This window comes from Sarcophilus harrisii, chromosome 6 (assembly GCF_902635505.1).
Source record: "Sarcophilus harrisii chromosome 6, mSarHar1.11, whole genome shotgun sequence".
Lineage (NCBI taxonomy): Eukaryota > Metazoa > Chordata > Mammalia > Dasyuromorphia > Dasyuridae > Sarcophilus > Sarcophilus harrisii.
The window spans coordinates 139,965,907-139,986,920 of record NC_045431.1 but is presented as its reverse complement, the minus strand read 5'-3'; the positions used below and the strand labels follow the sequence as shown (position 1 = coordinate 139,986,920).

The 21,014-nt window shown below is 32.4% G+C and overlaps 1 protein-coding gene across 3 annotated transcripts in view; it reads right to left on the bottom strand.

The window, feature by feature from the left end:
* BMPR1B (bone morphogenetic protein receptor type 1B) overlaps positions 1-21,014 on the bottom strand; it is a 281,872-nt gene that overhangs the window by 28,850 nt on the left and 232,008 nt on the right. For all 3 annotated transcript variants that reach the window (XM_031942996.1, XM_031942995.1, XM_031942997.1), the window contains 4 exons: positions 15,966-16,068; positions 14,530-14,632; positions 2,120-2,216; positions 768-906 (listed from right to left, as the gene is read on the bottom strand). In XM_031942996.1, the coding sequence (XP_031798856.1) occupies positions 768-906; positions 2,120-2,216; positions 14,530-14,632; positions 15,966-16,068 (442 nt within the window). The remainder of the gene's footprint in view (positions 1-767; positions 907-2,119; positions 2,217-14,529; positions 14,633-15,965; positions 16,069-21,014) is intronic.

Below are 21,014 nucleotides of genomic sequence, written 5' to 3'. Positions count from 1 at the left end.
TGGAATCACAAGTTCAATTAAATGATGATGATAAAGTGAAGTCCTGTCCATTCTTAGTGAGCTACTAAAGCCAGATAAGATATAAGGAAAATCTAGTTGAGGAAATAAAAACCTGACCTCAATAATCACATATGCAAAAGGCAGAGAAGTAAAGGCTTACATGTCTCATTAAAGATGAAGACTTTACTTTTAAACCTGTTCTACTCCCTACTTCATGAGCCCTAAGGATCTTTCTTGTGTTTCCCTCATTAAAGGAAGTGCCTTGGATTCCCCATATATAGTCTCCAAAATTGGCACTGATGACCATCAGAAAACTAACCCCCTCCTAAATGGAAAAGTCATGGAATTCACCATGAAATATGAGTCTTCAGGCTGAAACAAAGCCTCCTTCCCCAATGTGATGGTTGGATAGGAGTTACATGTGATCCTTTGGTGTTTGGAAACAGTTCCAAGGAGCAAGTAATAGAAACCTTAGTGAATCCAGAGTGAATATGGTTCCATATGTTACATTTCTAATCTGCTCATGATCAGAAAAGGTTAAAGTCTGGATTGTAATTCTACCCTTGCATTAAAAAACAAACAATCACATTACCCTCTCTAAATCAAGAGGTTATCAGTTAGGGCTGTAACCGAGCTCCCTAATCTACCTAATACTAGGACTTTTTCCCTAACCAGTGCCCTACTTGTTTCACTAGTAAACAGACACCTCTTGGTTCTTGCCATTTACAAAAATGATGATTTAAAAACCAATACTATTCTCCTCATACCAGCAGAGGGAGCCCTGATCCACTTCCTGAGCTCTGAGATTGTTCGATTAAATCTTTTAAAGATTCCCCTGGAGGGATGTAAGTCTCATCTTGTTCCAGTCCGATGCTATAACGAGGTCTAGCTTCTTGCCTTTTATACCTAAAGACGTAAACAGGAGATATAATTTAGATACCCGGGACAGTAAAAGGTATAAATGATTGATCAAGTTCACTTTTGCAATTAAATCTCTGTCTCCTATAATAGAGTAAGTTATAATTATTCCAAATGTCCATTTAGTCCAATAGGCCTGAACAAGAATTATCTTTTATAATATCATGATTTTATAATACCAACACATAATAAATGTGCTGATGCAGCTTTCACTTGAAAACCATAAATAAAGTACAACCATTATCTCCCAAAGAAACTTAATCATCTTGAAGACAGTATGGAAAATAATTATTAGAAAATTTTTCCTTATATCAAACCTAAATTGCCTTTATTGTACCTTCTGCTAATAACTCCCAGTTCTAACTTTTGGGACCAAATAGATAAAGAGTCTAGTTTTATTTTCCTCAATAGTTAATTAAGTACTGAAGACAGTTAAATTATCAATTAGTTTTCTCTTTTCCACAAAAAAAAAATGCAGAAAACTTTAAAATGATAAAATGGACAAAAGATTTAATTAAGTCAGCAATTAAGCTCTAAAAACACATTTTACCTGCAGTTTAATTTTATATTATTCAAAATATTTTAACACATACAATAATAAATGAATGAATTAAATTGTATTTTTTTTTATTTTTTAAAAAATTAGGATGAGTGATATTTGTAATGATGTTAGGCTGAAGGCAAATAGGAGGAGCAATAAAATGTCTTGATAAGTTATCAATTACCTTACCTATCAAAATCTAATAAAATTATTTTGATCCCATAAATAATATTTCAATAATCAATAAAATATTTCCAAAAATATTCTCCAAATACAGGGCAGGGAGAGAAGGGGAACAGATCTCATCCTTTCCTTAAAATGAGAAAATCTGAGTTCACTGAATCAGCTATTCTATCTTGAAAGTCAAGCCTACTTACAAAATAGATACACAATTTCAACATTTTTAGCAGTATAAATACTTATAGCTTCCATTTACCTCATCATTGGGACTGATATTAATAAATGGCAATAGGTTTTTTAAAGAACAAGTATACTTAAAATAATTTAGATATACTCAGAAACAAAGTATGATAATATTTGAATTTTCTTCCAGGTAACAAATATGTAAGTAAAACCTTACCTTAATCAAACACCTATAGGATTCACATTAGGAAGCTACCTCCTATATAAAAGGATTCTACCTACATGTAGAAAACTTACCTGAAATAACAGAATAGAATTATTAGTATCAGAAGGAAGCTACAGACTGTCACAGATATCAATATGGCCTTATGGTGTATGGATCCATCCACAAATTCTGAAATTAAAAACAAAAATTAAACATAGCATGGAGATGCCTTCAACTCCAAATTCAAAGACTGTCATTCTATAAAAACTGCTTATTATACTTTTTTGGGTAAATTCTGAAAAGTGTGCTCAATGTTTGATTTCAAAAGTAGCAAAAAAAAATCCTTTGCCCCTCTTCTATGGGGGAATTAATTCCTTCAATTTGGTAACTCTGACATAGGGGTGAAATGTATCCTAACTGCTAAGTGAGTGATTATAAACTCCCCATATTCACTATATCTACTCATCCTCATGCTATGTTCACATCCACTTAATTCTGGGAATGTTGGTGCTTTTGTTTCTAATAAGAACATAACTGAAAAAATTTCAAACTGAAAAGCGAATGTGAGGATGAGGAGGAAAACCACCTATGATCCACAAAACTATATACTATATAGAGTACTTACAAGCTAGATTTTAAAAATAGCAGTTAAGGTACAGAAATTCACAGAAAACAAAATCTAAGAATTGAGGTTGATATACACTATCAAAGCCAAAGATACCACACCAAAAAATACAAAAAGTATGGCCAACAATCATTCATTAACCATCACCAGGTATCCAATATAGTTCATAATATGGCAGACACTGTGCTAAAGAGTTAGATATAAACATAATGCCCCTGCTTTTGAAAAGATAATATTCTACTGAAAGAGATATACCCTCCCATATAAATATACATACAAAATATGTATAAAATAAGTACAAGATAATTTTAAGCAGATAGGGTACAACCAATGGAAAAGATAAGAAAAGGTTTCAGAGAGAAGAATATGTTTGAATTAAAATTTGGAAGAAGACAAAAGATTCTAAGACAAAAAGGTGACAATGGACAGCATTCTAGGCATGGGGAGGAGGGGAAGAGAACAATAAAAAGGCAATGATATCATGTCAGGAATGACAAGAAAGCCAGTCTGGTTGGACAGCAGAGGATGAAAGGAGGGATTACCTTAGTTTGTGAAGCATTTTAAAAAGCAAAATGTGACTTTTTCCAACTTCAATCAGCAACAGAAGAGTAGAAACAGAGATAGATGGTAGAATTCCTTTCCCAAGAAAGGAATTTGGCAAGGTATCAAGAAGACAAGGAGAAAGGGATTTAAGCATACAGTGTGAAAAGGAATAGGATAACTGTAGGTTAGAGATGGGGATTAGAACAGAGATGATAGTGTGAGAGACTAGTAAGGAATGGAGTAACTAGAGGTCCCATAAAATAAATAATAGGCTTCAGAGGAAATATAGGGGAAATAAAATTTTAGGAGATTTTAGTTTTTTTTTTTTTTTTAATTGAGGTTTTTGATTGTGGAAGTGGAACATGCATGGGAGATAGGTGGTTTCAGGATGAGATAATAAATATATATATATATATATACACACACATATGCATATGTGTGTGTGTGTGTGTGTGTATGTACCTGACATGGGTTGGGGTGAGTAATGAAGAGGGTAAAATAAAATAAGAAAAGAAAGACGAGATTTTGACAAGATGTAAAAAATTCAATCTCATAAATATTAATGAGATTTACTGGGATAAGAGAAATGACTATACAAAACTGCTGTAGAAAGATATACTTTAAAAGAAATAAGAAAGGAAAAAGTAATTCAAACTTACAAATATTTATTAAGTTCATCACAATGTATCAAGTAAAATACGTAGAACATTTGGAACAGTTTTGTGTACTCACATGAAACACCTAGAAGCATAGTAGAGAGTCTAAGAAGCTTGAGATAAGCTTTGAAGAAGAATAGGGAATCATAGAGTCAGAGATGAGGAAGGAGAGAGCATTCCATGTATGAAGAATAGACTATACTAAGGGAAAGAGCTAGGGAGATGAAAAATTCTTGATGCTAATAAAAACTATCATAATAAAAATGATATATCTTTTGAAATATTTAGAAATTATCAATTCATGTTCTAGTCTAATCCCTCTGCCATGGCCCATGTTAAACAAACTTTTACTGTAAAATCAGTGAGTAACAAAGTATTTTGCACCATAATCACAAAAGATGCAAAGGTATATGACAAGGGAAAAAAACAAAACAAAATTCCAGACAAGGGATTGTAGATATTTTTTAATGCCTCCTTCAGAATAACTAATTTTATCATGAGATTTTCTATGATTAGTTCTGTAATGAAATTTATTGGGAATTGTGATAGTTAGCAATTCACTTCAACACCATTTTCTGTGGTTTATATTTAAACTTAATATTCTGGGGAAACAAGACAAGTTCTAAGTCAAATGATAAAAAGTTGTCCCTTTCAAGAAATATAGAGCCTTAAGATATAAAGTTCTTTCAAAATCAAGTGCCAGCCATCACTAATAGTATTACATGGCTTCCTGATCTCCTCTCAGCACTCATTCATTGTCAAAACACACCCTGCTCTTAAGCTACTCTAATATTATAAAAAACTTAAGTTAAACACAAAATCAGCTTTTTAACCAAAAAAGAGTCATTGCTTATTTCATTTTGGCAGCAAAATATAAAGGCAAATATTTAAATTAATCAAGCAACAAGCATTTATTAAGCACCAACCACTTGGTAGGCACTAGGCTAAGGACAGGGAAAACAAAAGTGAAAGAATAGCAGCTGACTCTAGGAGCTTACATTTATAAGGGAAATAATTAGATAGGTACATACAGAATATAAGGAGGAGGAGGCCACCTTTCTGTTTCACATACACAAATTTCTGTCTCCTAATACCATGCTTTTCCTTGACTGTCCTTTATGCCTGGTATTTTCTACTTTTTTTTTCTCTGTCCATCCTTGTATTTCCTGATTTTCTTCAGCTTCAAGCTAAAATCCTATCTTCTTCTTCATCTTCAAATTAAAAAAAATATTTTTTTCAATCCTCCCAATACTAATGCTTTTTTCCTTATTTTAATTTTATATTTAATTTATAGGATAAAATAAGCATTTTATAACATAGTATGATGATTGCACATGGACTTATACATCTATTATGCACAACTTGCTATTCCTTTAAAATATATATAAATTCCTTTTTTCCCCTTCCCTTCCAAACCAGAGATGGCACCATTACACAAAAATGTGTTTGTAAATGTGTGTGTGTGTGTGTGTGTGTGTGTGTGTGTGTGTGTGTGAAATCATTCTTATATATACTTCTTTTTATCAAGAATTTTTTTGGATGTATATGGCATCTTCCTATATGTCCTTTCTAATCAATGTGGGTATTTATCATAGTGAAAATGTATTCATTGGAAATTGTTCTTAAAACAATATTGCTGTGAATGTATATAATATTCTCTTGTTTCTGCTCATTTCTCTTTTCATTATTTCATGCAATTCTTTTCATGTTTTTCTAAGATCATTGTGTGGTCATTACTTTTGCATATTATAATCACATTCCATAACTTGTTGAGCCTCTTTTTTTTCTAAGATTATCTCCAAGTTATTCAATCTATATCTTATTTGTGCAGAGTTGTTTGCAAATTGTTTTCCACATTAGGCAGTAAGTTCCTTGAGAGAAGAAAAGTTGGGTTTTGGGTTGTTTGGTTTTCTGTCTTTTTTCTTTCTTTCTTTGTATTCTCAAGGACACAAAGTACAGTGTACAATGCAAGGGCACATAGAAGGGACAGAATAAATGCTTCTGACTTGAGTTGAGGGAAGGTACTAGCATGTGGGGGAAAACTGATAGGTCTGAAAGGCTTTATCTAGAAAGCAGTGTTTGAACTTAACCTTGAAAGAAATCAAGGATTTGAAGAGGTTAAGGTGAAGTAAAAATATATTTCAAGCAAGAAGAAATGGCAATGTAAAAGAACAGAACTGGGAAATGGTTTATCTTAGGTGTGAAATACCCTTTTAGACAGACTAAAACATCAATTGAGGATGTAATGTTTAAAAAAAAAAAAGACTGGAAGGGTAAGAAGGGGCTAAGTTGTGAAGAACTCTAAATGTCAAATACTGTGGTGAATGTTAGATCCTTGAGATAGTATGGAAACCCCAAAGTTTATTAGGGAGGGAAGGTGATAATATGTTCAGTCCTACACTTTAAGAAAATCATTTTCCTTGCTAAAAGCACTTATATTTAACCCACTCATGCTGTGTAATAAAAATTTTGCCCTAGATTCTTTTTTGGAGGGGGGGGGAAATCAGATCATTTTTTTTTCCATTTCATTTATTTTTGCTCAAAAGAAAATGAATTAGACACAAATAGAAATCAAAGCTACAATTATTTCATATGGACAAATAATAATTTGGGTTTCACTGAAACAGAATAAATGTCTTCTGGAAATCCCCAGGCTCATTTCCTGTCAATATAAATGGTGGCTATCCATTCTTTTGCATTCCTCCTATCACATTTCAAATTTATTAAAGCAATGAGACAAGATGGCTCCTAGGGGAATCTTCATTTACTGTCATTCATTTTTTTTTCTTGTAAAAAAGTTTAAAAAAAAGTTTATATTGCTTGTCCTGTTATCTCTAATACTTTCCTTGTCTTTATGATATATCAGTGATATCTACCAATACACAAATATCCACCAATTATTTCTGCTTGTAACACTATTCATTTTTTAATCTAACATTACCTATTGTTCAAGTATTAACAATGTGGAGACATTGGCAGTAACCTTTGAAAGAAGACACAACTTGATGTCTATATAGAAAATGATAGGACACATCATTGTGAGGCAGAACATTTCTCTTACCTTGTCACTCCAACTATGTGGTGAATTGTAATGGAGAAGCCCCCAGTGTGGTTCTGTTCACTCTATTAAAGTAGAGTTACTAAGGACAAAATATGTATTTAGTGCTCCAAAATAGTCATCAATGCAAATCTCATGGAAGCCTGCCAGTTGTATTTTCCAAAACAAAAACATAATCTATGCTTATTACTTTTTTTTTCATTTCTTCTAATATCAATTATACTATATTTCTATTTTACTTTTAAAGCATGTAGAAGTTGTGGAAAGGAAGAGTCAGGATCATTTAATAAAACTCCATCAAAAATAAATGTATTTTGGGAAGTTATCAAACTGTGCGTACCCTTTGATCCAGCAGTGTTACTACTAGGCTTATATCTCAAAAAGATTTTAAAGAAGGGAAAGGGACCTGTATGTGCAAGAATGTTTGTGGCAGCCCGCTTTGTAGTGGCCAGAAACTGGAAACTGAATGGATGCCCACCAATTGGAGAATGGCTGAATAAATTGTGGTATATGAATGTTATGGAATATTGTTGTTCTGTAAAAAATGACCAACAGGATGATTTCAGAAAGGCCTGAAAAGACTTACATGAACTGATGCTGAGTGAAATGAGGAAGACCAGGAGATCATTATATACTTCAACAACCAACAATTCTGATGGACCTGGCCATCCTCAGCAATGAGATGAACTAAATCAGTTCCAATAGAGCAATAATGAATTGAATCAGCTACACCCAGCAAAAGAACTCTGGGAAATGAGTATGAAACACTATATAAAATTCCCAATCCCTGTATATTATTTCAAATTCTGATTCTTTTTGTGCAGCAAAATAACTGTATGGTCACATATACATATATTGTATTTAACATATACTTCAACATATATAACATGTATTGGTCAACCTGCCATCTGGAGGAGGGGGTGGGGGGAGGAAAGGGAAAATTGTAACAAAAGCTTTTGCAATTGTTAATGCTAAAAAATTACCCATGCATATACCTTGTAAATAAAAAGCTATAATAAAAAATATATTTTGGGGATACTGTTCCCTACCCACAATATAGTCAAAGAATTGAGGCGGTGATAAGAAGATTCATGTGTTGCACGCATAAAGTAAAGATAAAAGGATAAATCTTGCTCTATTAAATTTAACAAGCAATTTTATTATGGTACAGAATGGAAATCCAAGATATCATATACCATTCAAATCTTCAAATATCCATATACATACAGGCACATGTGAGTCCACACAAATATAATGAAGATTTCATTGTTGGTGGATTACTAATTGAGTAAAAAGATCAAATTAGAAAAGTAAAAGAATAAAAAGGATAAAATATTCAATTCTTAAACCTTCTACATAGATAATTCTATCTAAATTCCGTATACAGTTGGAAAGCTAAGAAATAATATACAGTTTTGAAATTTAAATATCTTAATGGATAATGTTATCTTCAACATTTAATAAATTATTTTGGTATACTAATTTCAGTAGTAACAAAACCAATTTAGTACATGAAAAGAAATAAAAGATAAGTTGATTCAGTGGAATAGGTTAAGTTCAGGACAAAACCTAGTCAATGATATATCAATCCAGATTCTGATAAACCATTAAGACAGCTTTAAATGATAAAATTATATTTTGATAATTAACTAGTCTAATGGAAATTAATTATTATTAATATATGTATGCAATTATGCATAACCATTTGGTACTGGCTAACAAATTGAATAGAATAGACAAAGGTAGTTCAAGGACTGAAAAAGAATGATTATAAAGCAAATAGAATATTTGATATTTACCCAAACCCTCAGCTTTTGGAAGAGAATTAATTTGATCAAAAAAACTGATGGAAATTGTCAAAATAGTATGTGAATCTAGGCATTAGATTAACAAATTTGTCTAAAATAAGAAAAAGGTTTCAAACTCTTAGAATAAGAATGATATTAAACAAAATAGAAGAACATAGGATAGTTTACCTCTCAGCTTTGTGGAGGAGGAAAGAATTTGTGACCAAAGAAGAACTGGAGATTATTATTGATCACAAAATAGATCAGTTTGATTATATTAGATTAAAAAGTTTTTCTAGAAATATGAAAAGGTTCTCTAAATCAGTGCTGATCAGAGAAATGCAAATTAAGACAATCCTAAAATACCACTACACACTTCTCAGATTCACTAAGATGACAGGAAAAGATAATGACAAATGTTGGAGGGGATGTGGGAAAACTACAACACTAATACATTGCTGGAATTTGGAACTATGTTCAAAAAGTTGTCAAACTGTGCATACCCTTCAATTTAGCAGTGTTTCCATTGGGCTTATATCCTGAAGAGATCTTAAAGGAGGGAAAGGGACTCGATGGTACAAAAATGTTTGTCACAGCCCTTTTTTGAAGTTGGAGAATGGCTGAATAAGTTATAGTATATCAATGATATGGAATATTATTGTTCTGTAAGAAACAACCAGCAGGATGATTTCAGAAAGACCTGGAGAGACTTACATGAACTGATGCTAAGTGAAATGAGCAAAACCAGGAGATTTTTCTACATGGCAACAACAAGATTATATGATGATCAGTTCTGATGGACATGGCTCTCTTCAACAATGAGATGATTCGGACCGGTTCCAATGGTGTTGTGATGAAGAGACCAATCTATACCCAGAGAGAAGACTGTGGGAACTGAGTATGGTTCACTGCATAGCATTTTCACTCTTTTTGTTGTTGTTTGCTTGCATTTTATTTTCCTTCTCATTTTCTTTTATTTTGATTTGATTTTTCTTGTGCAGCAAGATAGTTGTATAAATATGAATGCATATATTGGATTTAACATATATTCCTACCATGTTTAACATATATTGGACAACTTGCAATCTAGGGGAGGTGATGGGGGAAGGAGGGGAAAAATGTGAACACAATGTTTTCCAAGGGCTAAAGAATTGTCCACACATATGTTTTGAAAAAATAAAAAAAAAACCTTTAATAAAGGAAAAAAAATTCAAGGGATGAAATCCACAATATTGCTAACAGACACTTCTCTATTCTCCAGATGGAAAATAGATAATTAAATGCATGTGTCTATTTAAAAAAAGGAAATAAAATCATTCAATTTTTAAAATCTCTTTCACATAAATAATCTGTCTCAAAATCCTGTATACCAAATTAGAAAGCTATAAAGATCATAAATGGAGAGTTTTTTTTTGAAAAAAAAAGTAATTCAGCACTTAATGGAATAAGTATTATCTTACAACTTGTAATATCATATTGATCTCTGAAAAGATTGATAAGAAAACTGATAGGAAATGGAGGATAAGAATCTTTCAAATGTTTTTCCTTCAAACTTTCATTTTTCCTTCTAAGCTTCAGCCATCTTGTTTCTTTAAATTGTTGCAAGAATAAACATTTGTCATAAATGAATATGTTAAAAGCAAAACATTAAGATTTTGGAGGGTGAATTTTTCTTACAATCCCATCAAATTATGTTGTTGTTTTTCCCCACAATTCTAAGAAATAATGATCCTATCTTGGTAAAATAGTCATTGCTGAAATCAGAGTCTAGAAGGCTCAGCATACACATACAATTATATTATTCACCCAGTCTTTTGTTTATCCATTCATTATTAATGACACAAGTAGAAGTTTGGGCAAAATCAAAATAGAAATCTCTGTCTAGGGAAGGATCAGTTAGGTTTCTAAATACATTATTTAATGGTTATAGTAAAAGAATCACATTTGATTTGATGATTGTTATTCATTCTTTATTTTTCCAGAAGTACTTGTCATTATATATAAGCCATAGTTTTGAACTAATTTTCTTCAACCAAGCACAAAACATTTTATTCAATGACCTCTCTTCTCCATAAATGATTAAAAATTTGTTCAAAACTAGTTTAAACTTATCTGTGATTGATTAATTTAAAGGTTAGCCAGCTGTTCACACCTAATTTGTATATTTGTGTAGCTATGTAACTTAATCAAAGAGATTTGTCACTTGATAAAAGTATTAGAGAATATAAAGCATTTTGTAAAGTTAATTGGAATGAAGAGATTTACAACACTCCTCTAGTCCTCAAGTCCTTTTGACACAAAGATAAGATAAACTTATCTTATCTCTAAACTAAAACTTAATTCAAAAACTTCTCAGAGGTTCTTCAAAGAAGAGAGCATTCCCTAACCCAAATAGCCCCATCCCTAATCATGCTTAAAATTTTTGATCAGATACTTTCCCCCATTAAAAAAAATACTATTACTGTTCTGAAATAGAAAATCAGTTGGAAAGTAATTTTGCTTCATTACCACCTCTTTAAATTAAATTTCACCTCAATTATGGAGATCTTGTGAAGAAAAATGAACACTCAAACACAGTTATGGTAGAACTGTAAACTTGCAAGCATCTTTTTAGAGAATATTATGCTATTTAAAGTTATAAAAACAAATTACGTCAGACTTCACCTGACTAGCTTTAGTGGGCTCTCACCAATCAGAACAGCATAATATCAAGGTGACATTTTCAAAGCTAAGTGACTTTGCTTTTTCTATGCATGCTCTATAAAGGTCCATTTCAGGGGATATAGCACAACAGCAAAGTTAATGTGGCAGGATAGGAAGATGGCAGGGGAGAAGCATTATGGAGATCTGGGGGCTATTCAAAATGTATTTGTAATAATAATACTTTAATGCTTTTATATGTTAAAAGTCTATGTATTTAGATTTTGTACAAAATACCAAATCAGAGATTTGAATGTGGTTAAAAAAAAAAAAAGCAAAGCTCTGCAATAGCTAATTGGATAGAATTGGAATCAGAGGGACAACAGTTGAAAAGAAAAAGGAAAAGTAGAACTCCATAATGGAGAAAGAAAAGACTGAGAAAATACACTGGCCATACAGACAACTTAAAGCAGAAGGTTCATGCTGAAATTACCAGCTGTAACTACCTCCTCAAACATTTAGGGAATTTTCAAAAAAATGTCAGCTTCCCCCCCCCCCCCCGCAATGTCTCCTTTTGGTGCTTGTCTATTGACAGGCACTATAACAAACTCTACTTTATCCAAATATTATTAGTAATATGCATGTTCTAATATGAATGTTCCTTCAAGCAAAAAAGAGGAGAAATGTTAGCTAGACATAAAGAACCATACTAGTGGAGAAGGATTATACAAGATTTCTCTCATTTTCCCCTGATAATATAGTAGAGAATAAAACAAGCTTAGAACAGAAGTTTAGAGACTCAATTAAACAAAGCCAACCAAAAGTACTTAAAGACAAACCTGGAAGAAAGGCAACAAATGAAAGAAATATGGAAGAAATCTGAGATTTCTTTCCTAAACAAACTCTTTTCACTAGCTATCATTATTAATTAAAATGGTTTTTATAGAAATAGAAAGGGTATACAAAGGAACAAAGATTTGAAAAGCACAAGATTAGAACAAGTGTAATCAAAGGAGAGGTATGCTATAGCCAAACAGTTGTGAAAGCATTAAAGGATCAATTCACATGATATCTAGCAAAAGTTAACCTAAATAAATCTTTGAATGTAAGATTACATCTCTTCCACACCCAAAAAAGTTGTTTAGTTATTCAAGCATGTCCTACTCTTCATGACATCACAGACAATAGCACACCAGGTTCTTTTATCCTTCACTCTCTCTGGAAGTCTTTCCAAATTTTGTTTGTTCTTTGTTTGTTCTTTTCATGATACTGCCTATCCATCTCATCTTTTTCCTTTTGTCTTCAATCATTCCAAACACCAGAGTTTTTTCCAATGGGTCCTATCTTATTTTACGTGGCCAAATTATTTAAACTTCAGTATTTGACCATGGCGAGAGTAGTCTGAATTAATCTTTTTAAGTATAGACTGATTTGATTTCCTTGCTGACCAAGGAATTTTAAGAAGTTTTCCCCAGAACACTAATTCCAAAGTCAATTTTGTATTGCTCAGTTTTCTTTATAGTCCACTCTCATAACTGCATATTGTTGCTGGAAAATTAATAGCTCTGACTTTTTTGGCAAAATAACTTTTTCTTTTTAGTATGCTGTCCAGATTTGCCATAGCTTTTCTTCCAAGAATCAAATGCCTTTTAATTTCATATGTTTTAATTTACAAATGATATCTGCAGTATTCTTTGATTCCAAGAATGTAAAGTCTGACGCTGCTTCCATTTCTTTTCCTTCTATTTACCAGAAAATGATAAACTCTGTTAGCAAGATTTTAGTTTGGGGTTTGGGGTTTTGTTTTGTCGTTTGCTGTTAAGCTTCCCACCAGCTTTTACACTTACCTTATTCACTCTCATCAAAAAGTTTCTTTATTTTTTGTCACTTTCTACCATCAGAGTAATATCTATATATCTGAAATTGTTGACATTTTTAATGTTGCCCTGAGAGACTCATCTTCTGGTAATTGTAACTTTTATCATTTTAATATTTTCCATGGTGTTTTCTTGATAACAATATTGGAATGATTTGTCATTTACTTCTCCAAAAAACTAGCTTTTGATAAAACTCTCTACTATAACCTGTTCCTCTTGGATAACACCACGCAATATATCTCATAGTTACATTGAGCTATGTAAACCTCTTTACCACAAGTGAGTGAAATAGTAGGGGTACACAAAAAGGGTATTATTAGGGAAAAACTGCTGATGTCAAAGACTGCTTTTTTCTATTGATATTATTTTTTATGGGAATAAGCTATATATCCTGCACATAGTAGGAACTTAAAGTCCTTGTTAAATTGCATTAATTTTCCTTTTTGATGAACACATATAATGTTGAAAGTTGTTTATACCAAATAAGAGTTGTAACTTATCAGTTAATGTACAAGTTACTTTTTTGGTAGAATTATAAGAAAAGATCAGAAGAAACAAATCATTTTTTATAAGGAAGTTTTCGAGATTGTATATTGTCCCTAGTCACTGATTTACTATTTGTCTATTACTTAGAGTTTTCCTAGCCATTTTTTCATGTACTAAAGTATTATCTGATACAAAATTATTCTTTTGACTATCTTCTTACTGTAGCAGACCCATCAGCAATTAAACCATCCACCTTCTGATAGTATTGATGAATTCAAGATGAAGAATGAGATATACATTTTTGATATGGTCAATGTAGGAATTGGTTTTACTTTATAATATAAATTATCTGTCATAAAGGATTTTTAAAACTTTTTTTTTCTCAATGGAGGTAGAAGTGAGAAAGAATATTATTAATTGGAAAAATGAAATTCAATAAAAAAGTTAATTCATATAAATGTTAGTTTTAGAGTAAAGTGTGGTTTTAGAACTATTCAGATACTGAGTTAGCTGTATGTGGAATAATATGGAATGATTCTTAAAAACTAAAATTTCTACATGCTATTAACTTCTGGAATCTTGGTTGAGGAATAGAGAAGTAAACTTGGAGAAATGGGCAAAGCCAAAGTGACATTCAAGTATTTTTTTTTTTATTTAATCACATACTTGCCTTCATGACAATACTTTGACCACTTCATTTTTCTGTCTCCTATTCATACCAATGTGACAAAGTCTGGGTGCATTCACATCTGCAGGGATTTCTTTTTAATGATTACTGTTTTGGATACAATTTTGAGCATTCAAGATCTAACTTCTTTCTCCTCTCTTACCTCGATTTTTCAATGGAGGCAGTGTAGGGTGAAGGTCTTTATTGCATTCATTCCGTTCTGTGCAACATTCAATTGACCTCCTTTGGTGTGGAACAGGAGTGTCCTGTAACAGAATCCAAATATAGATGCAAATCAAACTGTGCATACCCTTTGATCCAGCAGTGTTACTTCTGGGCTTATATCCCAAAGAGATCATAAAGAAGGAAAAGGGACCTGTATGTGCACGAATGTTTATGGCAGCCCTCTTTGTAGTGGCTAGAAACTGGAAACTGAGTGGATGCCCATCAGTTGGAGAATGGCTAAATAAATTGTGGTATATGAATATTATGGAATATTATTATTCTGTAAGAAATGACCAGCAGGATGATTTCAGAAAGGGCTGGAGAGACTTACATGAACTGATGCTGAGTGAAACGAGCAGGACCAGGAGATCATTATATACTTCAACAACAATACTATATGATGACCAGTTCTGATGGACCTGGCCATCCTCAGCAATGAGATCAACCAAATCACTTCCAATGGAGAAGTAATGAAATGAATCAGCTACACCCAGAGAAAGAATTCTGGGAGATGACTAAAAACCATTACATTGAATTCCCAATCCCTATATTTTTGCCCACCTGCATTTTTGATTTCCTTCACAAGCTAATTGTACAATATTTCAGAGTCTGATTCTTTTTGTACAGCAAAATAACAGTTTGGTCATGTATACTTATTGTGTAGCTAATTTATATTTTAATATATTTAACATCTACTGGTCATCCTGCCATCTCGGGGAGATGATGGGGGGTAAGAGGTGAAAAATTGGAACAAGAAGTTTGGCAATTGTTAATGCTGTATAGTTGCCCATACATATAACCTGTAAATAAAAGGCTATTAAATTAAAAAAAAACCAAATATAGATGCAAATATTAATTAATGATTTTCTCTAAAATTAAAGGACTTTAAATTTCCAACTTCAATAAATTCTTTTTAGCATTTATTTATTATGCAGATAAATCCATTGGATCTGATGTTATAATAATACCTTTTTAAAGTAATGATAACTGTAGTTCCCATTAGAGATCACCATGAGATGTTTTGCTGAAATGTTCACATTTTACTTTTTAGAATCTAGCTTGAGTATCTAGACTTTCTTTGAATTACCTAACTTAACTAATGAAACCTTCAGGAGAAATGTTGGCAGAACATATTACTCAGACCATAAACAAGAATAATTAAAGAGTAATAGGCAAAGGTTTTAGTCTACTGAAAAAAATTAGGAATATCTGTTTGTAAAAGCAGACAATAACTGAGACTGCATAGGATTTCTTTGTTTTTATATTATTAGCAAATGAGTTTTTTTTGGTTCTTTTGCTTGTAATTTGGCCGATTACATCACAGGTCTAGTTTAAAAAATAATAATCTAAGTAGAATCAAATGTATCCTCTTACCCGACACTGAAAGTCTGAGCCCTCTAATCCTAGACATCCTGAAGTGACCACAGGCATTCCAGAATCATCTTCTTCTATCATAGTGAAACAGTAGCCATCTGTGCTAAAGATCAGAAAGAAAAGAAAATAAACGTGTATGCATGCATGAGGTTACTCTAGTATATGTTGGGGAAGGGATGAGGAAATGTTGCAGCCTTATTTCCCTTCAAAACAGTATCACTGAATTGTACCAAGGAAACATAATCTCATCTTCTGCTATGTAAAGGGAATAGCTTTAGCTAGCACAAGGGCATACAACAATTACTCATCTCACCTCTTCTTGTTCCCCCCCTTCCCAATTCATGGCCACATATGCCAATGAATCTAGCTGATCTCAGAACATGAAGCCATATAATTAGAAGGAAAAACAAGGCTTAGGAGGTCATCTTGCCATCCCTCTGTGAACCCCCTTACTTCCATCTCTTGCCTGGGAATTTGCTAATCAATATAGTATTGCTACTGCAAAAGTACAACAGCCTTATGCCTGCATTCATTAATACCCATGATTCCCCACTCCAGTACTCCTCTCTCTGACCAATGTTTCCCATATGTGCAATCTTTTGTTATTAGAATGTTAATTCTTTGAGGTCAGGGCTACAATTTTACTTTTATCCCAGCGGTTAGCTCAGAGTAAATAAACCCATAGAGTACAATTATGTTGTAAGAGTGCCCTCACTTTTTAAAAGGAGGTACTATTATAAAAAAAATTATATTAAATACCTTTATCCATCACCAGTGTTTCTAAATAGCTCTGGCAGTTGACAAGGAAATAACTCAATCTGTTATAATAGCAGCCAGTGCTTCAAAAGCAAAAAGTTGGTCCTCATCACAGGCATTTTTCAGTCATTTCTGACTCTTCATAACCTTTTTGGGGTTTTCTTGGCAAAGATACTGGAGTGATTTGCCATTTCCTTCTACAGATTATTTTACATATGAATAAACTAAAGCACACAGGGTTATAGGACTTGCCTAGGCTCACATACCTAGGAAGTGCCAGAGGACATATTTGAGCTCAGGTAGAGGAGGCTTCCTGATTCCAGACTTGGTGTTCTACCCACTGCTCCCCCCCCCTCCCAAATCGTTCTCACCAGAGAGACAATGATAGGCAAGTGACAACATAAGACCAGTGTCCTCCTGGGACTGAAAGGAAAAAAAAAAGACCACTGTTTGGGTTTATTTATAAACATACTGAATTTCTTGTTTTTTGGAAGTAGAGAAGACAACAATATAAAACATGGGATTTTACAACAAAGCAGCAGCACTGTTATGTTCTGTAAACTATAATGCTCCATCAATTGATCTTTTGCATATACATATTGCCCAAAGATGGGCATGACAGTAGAGATTTGAAAATTTAGTGCTATACAAAGGATATTCTGAAATGTTATTAGCTATGATTTGTCCTTTTTAAATTATTGATAGCGACATTCTGTTGTTCATTAGTCCTTGAGTTACAATCAACAGTCTTTAGAATTGTTTACTTGGCTTGCAAACGTAAAGTGATCTATAATACCTCAGATAAATTGAGTACTAAAGTACTAAAGCAGCAGAGTTCAAACATCCTAACAGATGGCTCAGTGGTGGCAATGATAAATGTCTTTGTAAAATCAAGGTCAAATTCATGAATATTGTTAAGGAGAACAATTTCTCTTCCTCACAGCCTATACTATAAATTCTTTGGGGGTATTTCATGCTGATTCAATCCATAAATAAGAAAGCCATAAAAATTAAAGAATGCAAGAAAAAAGTGAATACTATTAAGTTACAACACAGAATAGTACAGATTAATGCTAATTTCTGGATTTCCCAATTCTTTTCAACATATAAAATATTTTAACTGGGGTGGGGGCAACTAAGAGGGGATGCATTCTTTCACAAATATATGAATTTCCTACTATGGAAATTTCCCTCACAATTCAGACTGGCAACTCTTCTACAATTTATAGTTACAAAGATTTGCTTGGGGCATTGACCTGTTAAGTGCCTTGCTTTAACTAGCTAATATAGTTAAAGGAAGACTAAAACTCAGGTCCTCTAGATGCCAACGTTGTCATTCATCCACTTTACCATGATGACTCTCAAAATTTTCAGGTGATAAATGAAGTCCTTCCCTGAAAGCCACAGCATAATTTTGAGTCAAGCACAATGAATATGGAAAATAGTCATCTTGATTCTTTGACTTTGAGTTTATCTGAGAGTGAGCAAATATAACTTAATATTTGATTTTGGAATATATGTGGGTGTGGGTAAATATACTTCAGTACTTTGTAAACAATAATTAAGCTTTGAAAAGAATTATAAAAATGATCATATCAGAGACTTATAAAATTATATTGTTCTACAAGGTATCTAGGATAAAAATAAAAATAGGACTAAACCTGCAATTTCACAGATATAAGGAACTTTTACTACTAATGTGAATCAACACTTTCTCTGTAACTAAATTTCTTGCCTAGAATCACAGAGACTGTATGTGTCAAAAGTGGGATTTGATGGCAAGTATTCTTGGTTTCAAGGATGGTCCACTATCCACTATGGCACAGTGATTCTCTCAAGAAGGTATACAGTTAGCAAAATAAACTAAATTATTCTTACTTTTCCCTTTATACACTAAAAATAGTACTAAGAACACTGGAAAGCTGAATTTGCTGGTAGCAGGAGTTTTAACTCTATTTGAAAGATGGAACAGATATACAGAGCCCATAATGCTTGTTCAATAAATATTTGTTGAATAGAAGGCATTTTTTTTCAGTTCATTCTAGTATAAGTTTTAGTCTTTCATGATTTTCTTTTAATGGTTTAAAAAAATTCTTTCTGTCTTTCTATTAGAAATTAATTAGACTGAAAAAGTCCTGTGCTCTCTTTCACCATATATAAAAATGAGGAAACAGAAAATTATCTCCAAAGAAGAAACTTGCCCCAAAGGAAAGAAACAGTTTTTGAGACTTTGGCATAACCATGAAACTCAATTATAAGTGTATGATAGAATGATTTTTTGAAATTCTATTCAATTGACTTAAAAAATTCAAGAATAAAACTATTTACTGTGAAACTCTGATTTTTAAACTAGCATGACAAAAATAGTACACTGCAGCAAATGCAGTACAAATATCTATCAACAATAAAACATCTGGTTATGCTATGATACAAGTAAACTGTTGAACTAGGATTTAAGACAGAAACTGCAAGTAAAGACCCAATAATTTGTTTTCTACAAAACAAGATATATGAGAGCACAAAAACCACAAGACTATTTTTGGAAAGATGCTACTACAATTGAAAACTACGAAAGTGAAAATGGTGATTTGAACCAAGACCTTTAATAAATGTCAGAAATAGAAAGCCAGGATCCAAAACCTCTGCAGCTGTTCAAGCAGATGTCTTTGTTGGCAAAAGGCCAGTTCTTATGAAAATGCTGTACCTATTCTACTGGTTCACAATAATTAAAGATTATTAGTTGTACTACCTTTCAAGGAAATAAAATAATACCAGCATCTGACTAGGTTTATTCTATTTTGTTTTAAAATGTATTTTATTTAATTACATCAAAGGTGGCCTATGCCCACTTCCTGTTCTACCTTGATTATTTAATATAATTGTATCACAAAAAAATTCATTCTAAATAAAAGCTTCCAGAAATGAAACACACACATACAAATATTTGTGTGTATGTATGTGCATGTATCAGTCAGTGTGCATGAATGTATATATCATCTATGTTAAAAATAAATAAATTCCAAAATCTAACAGAACACCATTCTCATAACTACAATAATGAAATAATTAAAATGGAACACTGTGAAAAACACATGCAAAATTTCAAACTACAAAGAACTGAGTGCCAGTAGAACAAATCAGCTGAACTGTTATAATTTCATCATGCAATGTAGGACGTGATAACAAATGAGAACAGTGTATGTGTCTTTAAAGAACCTGAGATCTTGTGTCATGAACACCTGTCTGGAAACTCACAACACCACATTCAACAGAAGGATTAAAATTTCAGCAGGTTCAGGGTTAACAAAACCTTTGCACAGACTCTTATAAAATCCTTTCAACTTTGCCACCTGTGACTTCTCAAGCTATTCAGTTCCTAATTATTATTGATTTCATGTATAAATTTTGTGTATGAATCACCTAAAATGGTAAGCTTCAATTTATACGTTTAAGACTCAAAAATGAATTAAATTCAATAATTTTTGACCAGACCCTAAATGGACAAATGAGTAAGAATTCAGATCTCTCAAATGCAGACTTGAAAAATTTTTCAGGTCTCACTTTGTGGTTAGCTACCCAGATATTAAAAAGCTATAATTTTATATGAAACTTATTTCCTAAATCCTATAGATAAAAGCATTATCTTTACCTTTTCCCCAAATCCAAATAATTCTAACTTGTAAATGATATAAATGAAAACTATCCAAATATTTTATTAATTATGAATTTAAGGAATTTGTAAGAAGTACAGTGTGGTCATTCTTGATCTTTTCTACTAACAGCTTTTCAAAGTTCTCCCTTCATTAATTTTCTCCTCTGATGTCTTATCTTAGAAGGACAGGGACGTTGAAGTTGTAAATGTATTTAAACTCTGGCAGCTCCCCTCAACTTGGCAATATGGGTCTGTGGCAATCTGTACGTTATCCATCCAAAACCAGTCTAAATTCAAAAAACCTCAAATACAGTTTGATTAAAAATGATGAATTTTTCAGCTACTGAAATTTCAAAGACTAAAATTCAAAGGATCATCATTAATGGGCTATGGATCTAAAACTATGAAATCACAGACAGTCAAAGTATTGAAACCTTAATCCTGAAAATTTTTTCAATATTTCAAGATGTATCTGGACTAATTATTCACATCAATGGTTTTTTTTACAGAGAAGGCTCAGGAATTAAAAAGCTGCAAAACAGTCTTGAAAAGAGGATGAAAGGCATGAGAAAGCAAAAATTAAGACAGTCTGAGATTATAGCTGATAGGTAAACAAACCATGGAAATATGGAATAGATTTG